The sequence below is a fragment of the Pavona decussata genome, unplaced genomic scaffold (assembly GCF_977016875.1).
Source record: "Pavona decussata unplaced genomic scaffold, jaPavDecu1.1 SCAFFOLD_195, whole genome shotgun sequence".
Taxonomy (NCBI): domain Eukaryota; kingdom Metazoa; phylum Cnidaria; class Anthozoa; order Scleractinia; family Agariciidae; genus Pavona; species Pavona decussata.
In genome coordinates, this window is record NW_028145604.1 from 1,745,001 (window position 1) to 1,761,562 (window position 16,562).

The window sequence follows — 16,562 nt, forward strand, 5'->3', positions numbered from 1 at the left end:
TGTAAAACGCAATCTACAGTTGGTACTTTTGAACTTCAGATTTCGCGTTTATTTGGAAAGTACAGTAAACTCGGACTTGAGACAGTCGATCTCCACACAAACAATGTAATTTCGAACCTGTTCCATGGCCTAGCAAACAGATAATTCGTCTACTTGGGAATATTTCCTAAAGGTTACGCCTAATTTAACTCGAAAAGGTATCAACGGAAGCGATCCTCTAATGTCTCCGTGTGATGGAAGTTAGATTGGCGAGAACAGAAGTAGTTACTGTCCTTGGGCATGTACTCTGCCGTTTGGAGCTTCGTCTTTGGAAACCTTTAGGAAAAGACAAAATACAGAAATCTGTCAAAATACTGACCAAAGTAAAATCTGGGGGGGGGGGGGGGGGGAAGAATAGAACTTGGAAGCTTCAGCTCCGCAAAGCGTCTGCACACTACATGCAAACTACAGCTTTCAAACAGTTTGGCAAACACGTGTTGCATGGCGAGTGTGAACACCGAGATTTGCCTATAGAATGAGCCTGTTTTGGGAAGAAGAGTTTGCTTTGCGTATTGAGCGATTTCTGATTGACGGTTGTCAAACAAATCACGTCTGAAATCACGTCTTACCAATCATGACAAAGGCAGATAAGGCAACCAACCAATCAAAAGTCGAAGCAAACCATGCAACCGTTGCCAAATATGGAAAAACATGAAACCAATGGCCAAGCGCGGGAAACATGAAACCAGGGCAATTCGGTGCAACTGTGCGCAACCACGCAATTCAACCAAAGCCAAACGCGAAAAAACACTCAACCATTAGTTTCAAGGGCCTGAAAATGGGCCATTTTTGCTTTGATCACAGAGTGGTCAAAATATTAGAAAAGAACCTTTTTTTAAACGTATTCTTTGCAATGTCTGGCGCGAGGTTGTTTTTATGCAAGACGGTGACAATTATAGCTGTAATTGATTTAACATGTGTTGCACTGATGTATAAATGGTAGCCTTTTCAAAGAGGACCGCCTTACATCACGCTAGCGGTATGTCTAGAGTTATGTGGATAAGATGGTGTCTGAATAGAAAAAGCCGGAAAAAAAGTAATTATATTGCCAAGTAATAGCATACAGGATAACAAAGCGTATTTGGAGCCTTTCTCCACTGTAAAAAGTTTTTAGCGACACGTTTTCTTCTCATATTCTTCCCGCAACTATAACAATTGAGAAACAAGCTGTTCCGATGGTAAAGAGGGAACAAAACTTTACAAAACCTTTTACGAAAAGGAACGAAGATATTCTTCCCATATTGAAAACGTTATGTTTATGACCGGAACAATATCTGATCTTTGCACAGAAGGCTTCCATTAAAAGAACATCAAAAATAAAAATTAGACCCTTTCGTATGCCTCATGCACAGCAGTCTGCAAAAACCACGCAGTTTCAAGAGAAAAATTCACAGATCTTCGCAATAGACGTCAACGAGTAGGAATTTTTGCAACTTCTTATGGCAACTTTTTTTTTTAATACCACTACTTTTAAAATGCCTTTCTTTATTAGTACCGTTTTTGTTTAAAAAAAGAAAAGAAGAAACTCTCCTTCGTAGTGTAAAAAATTTTCAGTGGAATAAAACTCGTACGAAAGTACGGTTGATGAGTTTATACTTGCGTTGGATTTGTTTATGGCATTGGAAAGGCGGTTCTACCATTATCTACTATCCGTCGGCTCTTACGTTAAATTGAGTTTAAATCTTAACTCCTATTGGGTATTTTTGTTTTCTTGAAAACAAAATTATATATGTAACTCTAAAGATATTCCAATAAGAATTCCACGGGTCATAAGATGGGTCATTTTATAGTCAAGCTGTTTACCATTTAAGGGATTGAAGGAAACGAGTTAGCTAACGAAATTCCAATCCAAAAGCAGAGGTGGAAACGCTTTCAAAAACCGAAACTATATGCTTAGTTCTGTGTGGTGTCTGAGAACGTTTGACCGCAAGACAAAAAAAAGAACTGTATGTGAAATTTTAATCAACAAACCTAAAATATTTGTAAAACTAACTGCATGTGCTATAAGAACGTACCTTGATACAGAGAAGACGTGTTGTTTTTCACATTATGAAAAACGAAAGGATCATGCCTAAAGAAAACACAGATTATCCGATTTAAGGATTTGCTGAAACGATCAAGCAACGAAGGCCATGCCTCTTTCGCCATTTGGTTTACTCATTGTCGTTTGGAAGTGGCTAGAGTATGGATTATAGTTGTCGAAGCGGCAATTTTTCCTTGTTCACAGCTGTTTAGCGGCTTTTCTGGCGAGTATTTGCGTTACTGCGATGCGATCGACTGCCGACCTATCGAACTTTCGATTTCAAAAGCATCTAGCATAGCATATAGGTTCGCTGGATTTTCTGGCGATTCAGGGCCTCCTCTAGGCATCTCTTCCCCTCAAATGGGGAGTAATGAGTTTAAAGGCGACTACTTTAGAGTCTTTCATTGCACATGGTAAATCTAATCGTTAAGTCTGGATGAAACACTCAAAGTGTGACTATTAAATGAAAGTTATTTGGCAAGACTTCCCTGTCAGCCCTGTGGCGTTGCTTGTTATACCTTCCAAGGTAGTTTTAACTATTGAGAAGAATGGATCAAATTGTGACCATTCAAATCAGTGAGCACTATACTGGACAATTCTTCAGTCGTCTTCAATACTAGTTGTTGCTTTTACCAGGGAATTTTTATTAGAGCAAGCTTGTGAAAATTCTTCTTCAGGGCTATACCCTTTGGTTTAAACTCTGCTTATCATTTCATTCAATTGGTGGTGTCACAGGGAACTTCCTCTGTGACGCATATCACAGCGTTAGTACATTCCTTTCGTGACTTCTAATTTCTGAAATCACAAGCATCTTGAAACAGTAGAATAACAAAACAAAGCATTATAGCCACGTATAGATTTGTCATTCTTGACCCACGGAGTGAAAATATGAAACACCTCGGAAATCCCTCAACGATTTTCTTACATAAATATATCTTGTTAAGTCCCCGGTAATCGCAGAAATGTTTATGGAGCGTCTTTACGAATCAGCGTTTGAAAACCGAAAATTTAGTGTTTAGCATTCGATTCGAGGAGATTACTGTAGCAAAAAGCGCCGCGGCATCACCATATCAGCGGGTTAAAGGATTAGGGTGATGTTAATCCCCCTTTGGATATCCATGCACGGCAAGCAACAAGACGAGAGAGTCTGGAAAAGTCGCAAACAGTGATTAAAAAGTGTCAAACCGTTTTCTTGCTGTGTACACTGAAGACTTTTTTTTTTGTTTTCACTAGAAAAATTAAAAAAAAAAAAGCAGTTGAACTATAGACCACAGCTGACGGAAACGTGACCAGTTTGCAATGGCAAACAACTGTGTATCCGCTTTTATATTACCACGTTTGAAAGCAAAACGCTTTCCAAACAAAACAGCATTCTTGAAACAAATCAGCGTTCTTAATAAGATAGATAGAACGTTATGAGACAAAAATGTTAGAGAGTTCCTTTACCAGTTTAGAGCCATCAGTACAGAAGAGCTCCAACATGCACAACTAAAACAACTACTCGGCAAATTAGCATGCAATGTATGCAGAAGAGGGCCGTTTGAAATGTGCTTGGCGGGATTGAAAATTCCCAGAACGCAATGCTCAAGAGGCAAAAAAGTCCCGATTGTTAACAACATGAAAAGCTTCAGTTTCCTCGCTTGGGCCCTATCTTGATCCATGTAGCATTGGGACTTTTCCGCCTGTGAACTCAGAAATCCCCTGTGACCATAAAAACACTAGCCACTGAAAAGTAACTTTTGTCCTGTTTGCTGTGATGAATAAGGTTAGTATTGTATCTCTGCGTCTGTGGACGAAATCCTATATTGTGTCCATTGATTGCAAAGCTGCTAAGCAGTACTTTCTTGTAGTCTTGCCGGGTTTTATGATTTTTCCGAAACAAATTGATGAAGTAGTACTTAACTTAGACCTCTTAGCAGGAAAGGTAGCGACATGGACGACTAAAATATGAAACTGTGCACATTGAACATTGTAAGCCAACTGTACATAACAGCACCACTTACCGCTTTAAGTACGCTCAAACAAAACGTACACACTCTTGAAGGCGACGAAGGCGATACCGCCCCTGAATGTTCAGCCGCCTTAGCAACATTTGGACACTGTGTCCCACTAACAAGCATCGAGCCCAGATGAGCGATGTAACTCGAGGCAAGACGTAATGTCTCTATTTTTGACAGTTTTCTATCCGACGGTTCTGTTGGTATAAGAACACGCAGCGCGCCGAAAGCTGAGTTGACGAGGTGCGTTCTACTCCGTTCCCGTGCATTAGCAGCTTGCCGTTGCTTGCTGAGGCCTGTGAGCCGAGGTCTTCTTCGTTTCCTCTTACTGATCTTTGAGCTGTTTTCTCCGTCGGAGTTGTGCTGCTTGGGTGATGAATCATAATCGTCCGAGTCCGTTGCGTTCATGTCTCTTAGCTCGGTTCTTTGTTTCCTCTTGCGTGTTCCCTCCATTTTGAAATAAAAGTAAAACAAAAAAATCAGTACAAACACAACGCAAGTAAGGGAGCTGCGTCAAAAATCTCACACGGCCATGGATGCCTATGGCAGTCAGTAATAGCCAGTGAGTTTCAGAGATGAAAATATAGAAGCAACTCTAGATCCAAAATTTGCATAAGTGATCATTCAGGAAAGAGTTGTATTTTAATACTGGGCGGTCTTTTTGACGAACCGCAGGAACTCAGAACCGCCGATTAGCTGTCCAATAAGAACTGCAGTATCAGTTATGTTATGGTCTAGAAGCGAGAATTCTAACACAACATCCTTGCTTGTTGACGAGATAATTGCTGTTCAGACCTTAGAGGGCAACCTCGCTTGTGTTGTGGAATTTGCCATTAATTTTAGTCACAAAGCTCAATGGTTTGCGGGCCGTTTAGTGACTACAGATTGATTCCACTTCTTACTAGGTGTTGAAGAAAGATGACTGTTCAAGTCGACACGCGATTCTGGTAGAAACTAGCGTGGATACACATGAGGGGATCATGTGATATTTCCATCTGCACAGAAATGTTCTGTAAACTAACTTCCTCGCTATCAACGAATAATTGAAGCTAGGAGGAGTCCAAGAGCATTAGCAGGAATAAAAAAAAATACTGCTAACTGGAACGGAGCCATGGCATTCAGCTTTCATTCGATTAATCGGATCTTGTTACCTCAAGTGAATTTAACAACATTTGAGTTAATAGCACACTTGAGAGCAGATTTTCAAGAGCACTCCACTTGACTTAAAACCCTTATCCCTATTAAAATCCGATGTTTTCTGAACGGAGAAAAATGATCCTGGCAAAGTGTACTCGCATGTATCATCGTGCTTGAAGGAACATATACAGTCAAAACAAAACAGAGACGATTTTGTAATTTCATCACGCAATTTTCTAATGTCCTGAACAACTGAAACTTTTAAGTAGATGATATATCCTTCCATTTTTCCTAACTATTCAGGCGACCTTCGGTTTAAACACTTGAGATAATCCCTGGATTTATTTTATCAAGGTCTTGACACGGTATGCGCGGAAACACAAAAGAAAGACTGAAACAAGCTTTGAGGAACACTTAAATGTTCCAAACATCGATCAGGACTACTGCAAATGGTGCAAATCACCACGTCAAGTGAAATCTTTAGTAAGACATGACATAAACTTCATGGCTTTTCAGTTTCTAAAATATTGTCCACTGATTGGAATGAATTTAATTACGAGAAATAGTTCAGGTACTCCCTTTTATAATCCTAAATTTTCATCTTCAGCGAGGAAGTCCGTGGTGCCAATTTTGCGTGCCTTGAGTACCGTAAAAGCTGTTGTCCTCTTTTGATACTATTTGAGCGTCAAACGACTTCACAGGACTTTATGCTATCAGTTAAACTAATTCACATCACATATTTAAAAGGCTAAAGTCTTGTTAAACTGAGCATACCTTTCTAACGAGCACGTCATGCTCCATTTGATCGTTGTCACAAAATCGACCCGCGAAGCGCGTCTAGGCTCAAACGACGTAGTTAGATGCCTTTCCTTCGAAACGGAAGACTGCTATAATAAAAAAGGACAAAAACAATAACGCGGAGATTCAGTAAATCGGTGGAATTTTAGCCGCGTCTTGCTCGCACTTCAAACGTCTCCATCAACCGTATGTTCGGACTTTCAGTTGAGCATGCACTGCAACCGGATACACGGCAAATTAGTTGACGTCATAACGGAACAAGCCCTTTCTGTTAATAATTATTCATTTCCTGTATGAGATTCTCCCTCATTTCCTTGTCTACTATACCATTTACAGGATTTACAGTCCTTCCTGTGAAACCGCCAGGTCATTTATACCATTCGGTGGTGAGCGATAAGAGTATCCGCACTTTCTCTCTATTTAAGTTTGGCGGTCTTTCTCTCAATTGTAAGATTTGACTCTAGGAGTAACTTTTACTGTCAAGAAGGACATTATTTTTTCCATTTTCTTTAGTGATTTTCGTTCAATATTGCACTTCGTGTACAAGGCCCTTAAATTTGGAATGACAGCCCTCTTTCCTTACGTAATTTGCTTACTATCTCGAATTATAGACAAAAACTTAGAGATTACTTCCAATCATTGTGAATTCGTGTCTTTTTGAACTCTCGTACAAACGGCTTAGATTATTTAATAATTTATTTGTTATTCGTTTTAGTTATTATTATCATTATTACCACTATTACTATTGTTAATATTAATATTTATCTATTTATTTATTTATTTATTTATTTATTTGTAAACTGTAAAGTAATTGCACCATCTTGATCAATATCCTGTATGACTTATGCCATATAAGCCCCTGGCTTCGGCATCTCGAGGCGTGCTTGCGCAATCTCCCGCCTCTCCAGAGGCTCATGCATGATAAAGTGCTTGACAATAACCGAGATCGAATTGGAATTTGGAAATGTTTTTTCAGGAGAGGGGAAAACCGGAGTACCCGGTGAAAAACCTTTTGGAGCAAGGACGAGAACCAACAACAAACTCAAACCACATATGACGCCCGAGTACGGGAATTGAACCCGGCGCACGTTGGTGGGAGGCAGGTGCTCCCCCTACTGCGCCATCCCTGCTCAGCCCCAATCACCTTAATCACTAAACCTCAGTTTTTTCAAACCAAAACAGTTCATAAACTTTGAAGCCACATACTGTATTTACTGAAAAAATAAAACAACAACAACACTCCTATCAATTTAAAGGTCCGCCTCAACTGATCATATGTCGGAACTGCCAAAAACGACATTAATTTCCTGGAGCAGTACCGGGAATTTATTTACTTAGGTAATTCAGATTTATCAGCTGATTTATAAACGAAAAAACACGGCCTTCTTGTCAGTGCAGTAGCCCTTTCACGGGAGGAGGGTAATACCATCCCCCTCCCCCTAAAAAAGACTGCGTTGGAGGCTACTCATAGGTATTTGCTACTGTAAGGGAAAAATAAATTTTCAAAGCCACACATGTCAACCCAAGTGAATCGCCTAACTCGCCATCAGTCTCCCAGCAGCACAGTGGTTAGAGCATCTTTTCGGTGTACGAAGGTCCTGGATTCAATTCCCGAGGATGACTGCGGAGTTTTTCTTTCAGTATCCCATCCATGTGACATGTGACATGCTAAATACTACAGCTTTGAAAAGTATTGTGTTAACTATTTGACTTGTTATGTTGGAGATTACCTAGCAATCTCGCGGTGCGTCGAAAAATCGCAGCAAGATTTTACCAACCTATAAGGTATGCTGTATGTGTTTACTCCAAACGTTCCATGAATCCGCGATGTACACAAGAGCTCCTGCTGTGTTAGTTTAGAAATCCACCACATTTGCCGCAAAAAGAAGCCAAAATAGCCTGAGGAAGGCTTGATACTCACTGCAGGGGCATAACAACTTGGCTGAAGCGAGTGTTGGACTAATGTGATGTGATCATGACCATACTTATAGAACAAAAACCGTTGGTGTTAAGGGAAGACTTTCTCCGAAGTGAAGCCAGCTTCTTGTTTGTTATCTTCTACAACTTGTGATACTAAGATCCTAATTGCAAAAATGCAATATCATTGCAAAGCCCTCGTAAACAAATGTTGCGTATCATTTAATTTCGTGAATTTGAAGTTGAACAATCAGAAACTGTCGAGGTTGTGCGAGTGAGTCAAGGCTGGCTACATCCCCAATCCTTCTAGACAAGAATGTGAGATAGTAGTCCTGAGAGCCTTCAGTTTAATGACGACGAAATCCCTGGTGCAAGTCAGAACTATTGAAGAAACTGAAAAATTCCGGTGAAAGACTCGAAACACAATCGAACACTAACCCAAACAACTGAGCAACTGATCCTACTCCAAAATGAAACTCATTTAACCTGCCGATACGTATTAACAAAAAGAGTGTTAGTCAAACCTAGTCTAAAAGTACTGAATGTTCAAATGAGCTCAGTCATGTACGAATACACGTGCTTGGTGAGTTATACAACTAGAAAAGTTCACGTGCAGTGAGATCCTTTTGACATGCAGAGATCGGATAACCCCAGCAGAGAAAATACAAACGGTCGTCGGGTCTTTTTAAACAAAATTAATGGCTTTGTGTTGAGTCAAAAGACTTATACCAGCGTAACGGCGCGTGGCTACAATCCTAAATATGTTGATATATTGCGGCAGCACTCGATAAACACACATTTAACGCAGAGTCGTCTCCGATATGGACGTCACACCTATTGGGAAGGTAATACCACAACCCAAGAAGAGACCTCGGCGACGAGGACCCCGCCTAACGGGTGTGAGCAAGCAGAGAAGAGTAGCTAACGCAAGGGAAAAGAGGCGAATGGAAACTTTGAATATGAACATTCAAATACTGCGACACATGATCCCTCTTCCACCGCAAGACAGGGAACCTTCTAAAACTGAAGTGATATGGCTGGCTGTGGATTACATTACGGAGCTAAACAAAATGTTGGAATCAGCTAACTTCCTTGAGAGCCTTGACAGTCTAAAAGGAAGTCCACTTCATTTTAATTTTGAGGGTAAGTATTTTTGGGTGACGTAATTACTTCAAGAAATTGGGACATGTGTGCGATTTCGTAGATGCGCCCAGGCATCAATGAAATGGCTAGCAAAATTGTATTTAGGTACAGCTCTTACTGCAAGATTTATGAATTTACATTCCTCAGGATTTTTTTTTTTTTTTTTGAGATTTTGAAGCTACACTGAGGCCACCAGAATAATATTTTGCAGGCAGAATTAATGGGCGGTTGTGAAAAGCTGTCACCAATTCCTGAGCTACAAAGCTGTTCTGCGTCGACCGTACATAAAAGTTAAGTCGCCACTGAAGAAAAAGAAACCTGACTGGGAAATGAAGCTGAACATTACGAATAAACAGTTTTTACTTATATCTCTGGCGGTGTCCAACCCACAGGCTAGGCTGCCGTGTAGTGTGCAAGTTTGAGTGAACTAAAGTTCTACGATACTTTGCCAAACAAAATCTTTCGATTCTTTAACTTGGCCTTCGTGGGAAGTAGAATCAGCTGAGCTATGAAATGTTTGCCAAGACAACGTAACCCCAGATAGTCGCAGCTGTGTCAAGCGAATTCCACTTTTTTGGACTCGTGCTTTTCTTTTTTTTTTCCCTTTCGAAAGGAAACAAAACACGTCTTGGACGCAAATCACAACATAAACAAGCTTGTCATTGGCATTCGACTAGCAATTAATAAAACCTCGAATCCATTTTTTTTGGTTGATAAAACTTAACCGGCACTGTCTAAAAGACAGCCACCTGTACTGTTGTTGATAACCAAATTTAGTTGCCCCTTGTTGCTTATGATTGATGATCTGACAACCTCATTCTTTTTCTTTCAGGTTGTGCACCTGACCCTGACACTCTAAGAATGGTTCATAAATTTAGCACAACGCCTCGTTCTTATGGACTTTAGACTGATTTACAACTAAATACTCTTGAAACTTGAATATATTTGCAGGCTTTCTTTACGCGACTGCTTAAGTTGCGTAAATAATTCCGTTCTATTTAAACCAAATACTTTGCTACGAAAGTTGGAACAATAAGAGAAGAGTCCTTTCCAGTAGTTTCCAAAACGGAAAATTGTGAATTCGTTATGTTGTTCATTCTACAGAGCTCTAGACTAGACCGATTGATTAATATGGAACTGAATCGGATGGAATAACTTTCTCATCTGTCATGTTGTATCAGTTAAAACGTAGCTTTAACTTGTACTTTATATTCAAATGAGAGAAATATAAAATTGAGTGTAACTCGGTTGTACTTGATATAACGTTTTACTCTCAGTAAAAAGTTCCTTCAAAGTGAAAAAGTTGCTCGAACGTAAAAAAAAACTGCATGCCCGCTCATTTCTGGATAACTAAATGATTTTCCCCTAGCTATGGTTCAACAGCTCTTTATTTCTCGAATAAATAGTCGTCCATTTCTTGAGGAAGGCTGAGTCTCAGACAGCCGAATCCGCAAATGTAAAATTTCATGAAATATATGACTGAGTTTTTACAATTTACTATTTTGTAAAACTCCGACCGACAAATCAAATGGTATAATGGAATGTCTCACGGCACATTCAGCAAAGATGGCCTCCCAAACCTCGACGTGGTGACGTAACGTTTTCTCAAGAAAACGACAAAGATAGATTCCATTTTCCAGTGAGTGATAACTGAACAGACACCAAAATGTGCTGAGGAATAAGGATTTCTTTATATGGTGAGAATATGGTCCGTAAAGCTCACTGGTCACCCACTTCTTGCCTGACATCTTTCAAGTGAGTGTTTATCAGTTGTCCCTTTTGAGCAGGTCACAGTTCATGAGTTAATTTCGATTTCTTTGTTCACGTAAGTCACTGTGGTCATTGTTTAGTTGACTTATTTCTTTGATATCAATTTTGCAGCACTACTTGTTTTATTAAGGCTTAACGCAACACACGGCGTCACCCTCAAAAACATCGTATTATGCCCAAAATTGTGCTCGAATTCAAGTATTTGCTTGTTACTATGCTGTGCAGAATTCCTCCCGCACCACATCCTTCGAACCTCAAACCTTTGCTGCTTACTTCTCCAAGAGAATGAATGTTTCATTCATTATAAAATAGGGTTTGATAGGGCAATCGTAATTAATGCAGCCTTTTACATGAATGGAGTACAGTTTAATTCCTCTTCATTGCCGGCATGATTGTCTCAATATCATCCTTTTGCATCAGGAGCTGTTTGCATATAACAATTTTCCCAGATGTACATTGAACTGAACAGTTAAGAACTAAGCGAAAGAGCAGAATTATCTGAACTGCTAAACTCAGTTAAAAGTATCTTAAACAGTGTCCCTTTTGGTCTAAGCGTCTGACTCATCTCTTGTTGAACTGCAGCATTTATTTAGTGAGCATTCAATGCAATCTGGAAACGTTATAACCTGTAGACCTTGTGCCCAAATGATATCGTTAGAATTGAGAAAACTCGCTCAGATGCCGCAGAAGAAGGCTGAAGCGGCAAAGCCATTTTTGCCGAGGAAGCCCAATGTGGGAGGTCGGTTTCATTGGTTTTTCCACCATTGCACGGCATCAACTTCTTCTGCATTTCCTTTATCCTTCACTAGATACCTGGGAAGCTCGATCTTTAAGATTCCAATTGCACACTGTTAATATCATTTGCAATAGGGCGTAATTGGGAAATCTTGTATGGGTTTGGCAGCCTCGCTGACCATTTCCACTTGAGGAAGCACAGTTGGTTTGGCGGAAATAGTGCCATCCAGATTGAATAGCTGGCAGTCCTACTTGGTGCCACTGCTGCGCTGTATGTGTATTGCCAGCCGAAATTTCTCTAAATACTACAATCACATTAGGAAGACGGGCTGTGCCAATACAGTTTTGGATAAATGACAGCTGCTCGTAGAATTTCCATACTAGGGTACCATCTGCTCAAGGATGTAAGTCGACCCAGCCATTGACTTACCTGCATCCACAGCAGCTGCCAGCTCAATTTTCAGCTGGGCCATAGTTTGAGCATCAGTCAGTATCTCTTCGGTGTGCCTCAGGGTAGCTGCTCTCTGATGACCTTTTCGTCGATTTTGAATAAAGGGCAACACTTCTCTAAACTGCTTCATCACTTGCTGGGCCACCTCCCACCAGCTCCACCACCTAGTTTCCGAATAACTTGCAATTGCTACATGCCTGTCTGTTCCTTCCAAGCCAATCGTGTGGCAGGACTTTGTCCAAATAAGTATTTCCAAAGCTGAAGAATTCTTCGAACAGTGGGGGCATTGAAGTGATGTCCGACCCTGTCAATAGTATGAGAAAAACAACCCGCATCAATGACATTTGGGAAAATAATCTTCACAGTTACGGCTCATTGCTGACTGTCATTGGCGATGTTGTACTGCCGAGCACAAACTGTTATCAACTCCCATCAGTGATTTGGCGGGCAGCTGAAGACGGTCTTGCCGTTGCTGAATGTGCCAGTCCCCTCAGTGTAACATATCTGAGTACGACAGCAAGTGCTTCTCCATGCCCTGTAGTGCCATCGAATATCGGTGCAACTTAAGTGCTAGAGACTTCGCCTTTGATTCTTTCCTCTTCTTCCTTTAGAATGAAAGGAATAAGCTGTCTCATATTAGTCGAGGACGTCAGTCGGTAATCCCCATCTTTCAACAATTCACCAAAATTGTCTGGTTTAGTTAATGGGACGCCACCCTTAAGGAATGCAGTGACAAGTCAACCTTCACTCTACAAACATGCTAGTTTTCGCTTATCCTTTTGGATGATCTTGTTACTCATATCTCTTCATGGCCGGCCTCTAGTATGTTTGAATTTGTTTTTCCTTTTGAGTTTGAGCAAGCCTTGTTTTGCGTTTGTGTTTGGAAGACTCTACTTGCCTGTCAGTGAAATTGGCCTTTGTAGACAATACTTCTCGACAAGCATTATAAAAACTACTCATTGTTGAACTTACTAAGCCGTGTCTCTACTGAGACAGAGTTGAGGATTTTAGCGTTACCTTTGGCTCTTCCTGGCCCTCTTCTTTTTGTCGCTCTTACTATCAAGAACTCGACTCCGTACTGGCCGTCGAATGCCTGGGCTCCTCAGCAAACTCAGGGCATTAGTGACTTGTATTTCTTGTTGAACATCAGCAGCATCGTTCGAGGCTGCCATGACACAACAGGACGGCGTAATTAGGGTAACCAGGCCTTCAACGCCTTCCAAAGACCACGCTGGGAACAAGCGTACTGCGCCTCATAACAACAAGCACCATATATTTTCACACTATTCTGATAGCAAACGCAAAAAAATCCCACTTTAATTCAATGGCTAGTTGCCGTACAATAATGTATTAAGTTGCGAAATAGCAGTATTATTTCGGCATAACGCCGGATGCTCTAACAGTATCCCGCATAAAGCTCGAAATTATGCCGGTGATGTATAGCAACCCCTATTTTCTGCCTAGAAGGGCAACTCTGCCTTCGAAAACGGGTGACCCTACCAGGCGACTAGCACTGCCATGACGGTCATATTTGAGCTTGCCATGTAAATGGTTCACAGCGTTTTGTAAAGAAATGCATCAAATACTGTTGACTCTTCTACCAGGGACATCTTTACGCCATATAAATTTCAGGGGCCCCAAGTGACTCGACTCGAATCGACTGCCATCGCAGGCGAGTCATTTCTTGCTTCTTATTTTGGAATCATCTGTGTCTCAGTTCAAGGAATGTTTTTTTCAGAAAAGAATGCGGCAATTCGTGATCATCAAGCGGAAAAAGATCGATTGGACATTTATTTTTGTTTTACTGCGGCTTCTTAAAAGTGAATTGTTTAAGTACGTCCAATTGTGATAATTGTTAACTGGGAGAGCTTGCAGTTATGAACCACAACAATCAAAATGCTAAAAGCCGACTTAATAACAGGTCGTACGGCGCATTTAAGTATTGTTTGTATTTTAGTTCTAGTTAATCTTATCGATGCATCAAGTAATTGCGTGAACGTCTTAATCTTACGATTAAAGCACGTTTCCATTAAAAATCAATTTGTTCAAACTATTGCGAAGGTATCTTGAAACCCTTCTAGAAAACAATAGGACAAACAACTTGACAATGCCCCCGACCCTAAAAACAATAGCAGCTGGCTACACAATTTTAAAACAATTACAAGCTTATGAGAGCTGCTACACTACTGCATCAGTGGAGGTATTTGCAATTTTAAAAAAGCTGATCATAGTCTCTTGGAGGTTCACATTTCAAATGCAACCAAGAAGGGCTCCTGAAAACGTCAAGATTAAAATCGTTTGTTTGACACAATGCGCTGTAAAACAAGAGCTCCTTGTTGCATAAACGGTTTATAACAAAGGCACGCTTGCAGTCGTAAATATTTATAACTAATTTTCTATTTTTGATTGAACGATTTTCAGTAGGGAGCTTTATTAGCCAAGTAGAGTTAAAAGGAAAGCATTTAAAATATCCCCATGTGGGCGTCGAGTTCTGTTCGATATAACAGCGCTATAAGACATTGGCATGCCGACAAATATAAATAAATACTTTTGATATTTTACAACAACGAAACCGTTAGTAAATGTTCACCCAAAAATCAGCTACTTTCTTCTTGGATCGTTATTCAGTGAAATAGTTTTAGCTCATGATTGGTCATTTCCAAGCATAAGAAAAAATAAATATTTTGGAACAGTTCAATTCTGAGGGGCCTTAAATAGTACATATTGAATACTATTGAATGTCTTGAACCCGTGAGAGACTTTGTCCAGTTGCTTGTATTTCCATCACTGATTCTGGGTTGGCTTCTGATTGGATGAACCTTGTGCAGATTAGAGGCCAATGTTTGGTGTATCCAAGCTGATCTTGTTATTTACAAATGGCACACATTCCTTGATTACTGCCTGCAGTCAAAGGATGAAAAAGAAAGTATGTGAACTGAAAGCTGAATAGAGCAATTCGGGTTTATTTGCAATAAGACAAAAACTAATCACGGAAAATACAAAAGTAATGAATTGTTAGCTCTCTAAGTAATGCAGACTTAAATTCGTAAATCACAATACATTTTGTTCACTTTATCACTTATGTAGCATACAAACAGGAAAAGCTGGTTTAACTCACCTCAAAACTGGTTCTCTTTCTTTAGGTTCTTCTTCCTCTTTTAACAGCAGCATCAGTCGACCGATGTAGGAAGCCGCCAACCAGATTATCTCAGTTTTTGAAGGTTCTTTGTGTTGAGGTGGAAGAGGTATCAACTTGCGTAAAATCCTGATGTTTGAATTCAAAGTGTGCACCCGATTTCTCTCTCTGGCGTTCGCCAACCTTCTTTGTTTGCTTAGGCCTGTCAGCCGGGGACCTCGACGCTTCGGTTTCTTTTTGCGACTTTGTGAGGTTTCTCTATCCTTCGGTATGTTCTCCATTTAAAACTGTTACCAAATAATGCAGCTTACGTAAGCGGTCGAGTTTTTATTTTGAAGCAAGATCAATTAAAAAAGCTTCAACGTGCCAAAGAAAATAAGAATGAAGCCAAGCCTGTGAAACCGTTCCGCTTGTTTGGAGCTTTTCAGAGGAACTAGCCGCCGACTGCACACAAAACACCGGAAACTCATGCTAGCAAAGAGCTTGATTCTATCGCGTTATATTAATTAAAGTTTAATTTCTTTATCCGTCATGACTATAAAAATATATCCTATATAATGCGGCTTAGCTATATTTTTAATTATTAGCGTGTCTGGAAGCATTGTTTAAGAGTTTTGTTTTGCAGGTTCTCGTTGCTTCGGTGGTGTTATTTTTGTCTTCCTTGAAGGAGCACCACTTTATCATAGACTCAGTCGCGACCATCTACGATGGATTATATCTGATTTTTATAGCTTTTGAACCCAAAGTTTCTTTCCAAGACGTTATCAGGCACTTGCTTAATTGATGGGCTTAATTACTGAGGATTAATATTCAATTTACACGATACGAGTTGGCACGACCGAGAGAACGTAGTGTTAAGTTATATTTGGGGTCATTACAATAAACAGAATTGTTTCATGAGAATGAAAGCCTAGCGCACGGTGGGATGTCCGCTTGCCATTGTTACAAACCCTAAATCAAATATATTAAACATTAAACAAAGCAAGTCAGCACGCATAAACATTGATCTTCCACAATACTTGACTTGGAAACGATTTCAGGAGGACGGGTTTGAAAAAAGCGTGAAATTGACAATACGCAAAGCTTGTAAATTGTGTTATTTTCAGATTTTGTTCAAACCATTCAGCGATTTTCGTTCTTCCAGGGAATTGTTGGTCCACAAGAAGCTTATGGACCACTGATATTGTGCCTTGAAGTATCCATTGGGGTCATTTTTATGCTGCTGTGTCATCGGGTTCACTTTGATAACCATTGTACATTATTGCAAGCAGATAACCTTGCGTTCGTTTTGACATTTATAACGTAATGTTATCTCCATTATCATCCATTTCACTTAAGTGAAACTCGTTGTTCCGCGTCGGTTTAAAAACACCAAAATCAACTTTAAGCAGGTTCACCAATGCTAACTGTAGAACT

At 40.1% G+C, this 16,562-nt stretch overlaps 3 protein-coding genes across 4 annotated transcripts in view; 1 reads left to right on the top strand and 2 right to left on the bottom strand.

Moving 5' to 3' along the window:
- Window positions 1-6,211, bottom strand: part of LOC146461673 (transcription factor 15-like) — a 6,565-nt gene extending 354 nt beyond the window's left edge. Inside the window, exons 1-3 of one of the 2 annotated variants that reach the window (XM_085086615.1) lie at window positions 5,971-6,211; window positions 4,066-4,506; window positions 1-315 (exon numbers count right to left, since the gene is read on the bottom strand). The exon at window positions 1-315 is cut by the window's left edge and continues 354 nt beyond it. In XM_085086615.1, the coding sequence (XP_084942741.1) occupies window positions 265-315; window positions 4,066-4,506; window positions 5,971-5,997 (519 nt within the window). In that variant the 5' untranslated portion in view covers window positions 5,998-6,211 and the 3' untranslated portion in view covers window positions 1-264. Of the gene's footprint in view, window positions 316-4,065; window positions 4,507-4,961; window positions 5,190-5,970 lie in introns of those variants that run through there. The other variant, XM_085086617.1, reaches the window with a different exon arrangement.
- A 2,348-nt stretch (window positions 6,212-8,559) lies between these two features.
- Window positions 8,560-10,297, top strand: LOC146461674 (transcription factor Atoh7-b-like). The gene is made up of 2 exons (XM_085086606.1): window positions 8,560-9,054; window positions 9,887-10,297. The coding sequence occupies exons 1-2, from the start codon at window positions 8,733-8,735 to the stop codon at window positions 9,958-9,960; spliced, it is 396 nt and encodes a 131-aa protein (XP_084942732.1). The 5' UTR covers window positions 8,560-8,732; the 3' UTR covers window positions 9,961-10,297.
- Window positions 10,298-14,772: 4,475 nt separating this feature from the next.
- On the bottom strand, window positions 14,773-16,519 carry LOC146461675 (transcription factor 15-like). The gene is made up of 2 exons (XM_085086608.1): window positions 15,129-16,519; window positions 14,773-14,911 (listed from the first exon to the last, which is right to left on the bottom strand). The coding sequence occupies exons 1-2, from the start codon at window positions 15,425-15,427 to the stop codon at window positions 14,905-14,907; spliced, it is 306 nt and encodes a 101-aa protein (XP_084942734.1). The 5' UTR covers window positions 15,428-16,519; the 3' UTR covers window positions 14,773-14,904.
- Window positions 16,520-16,562: the final 43 nt, after the last annotated feature.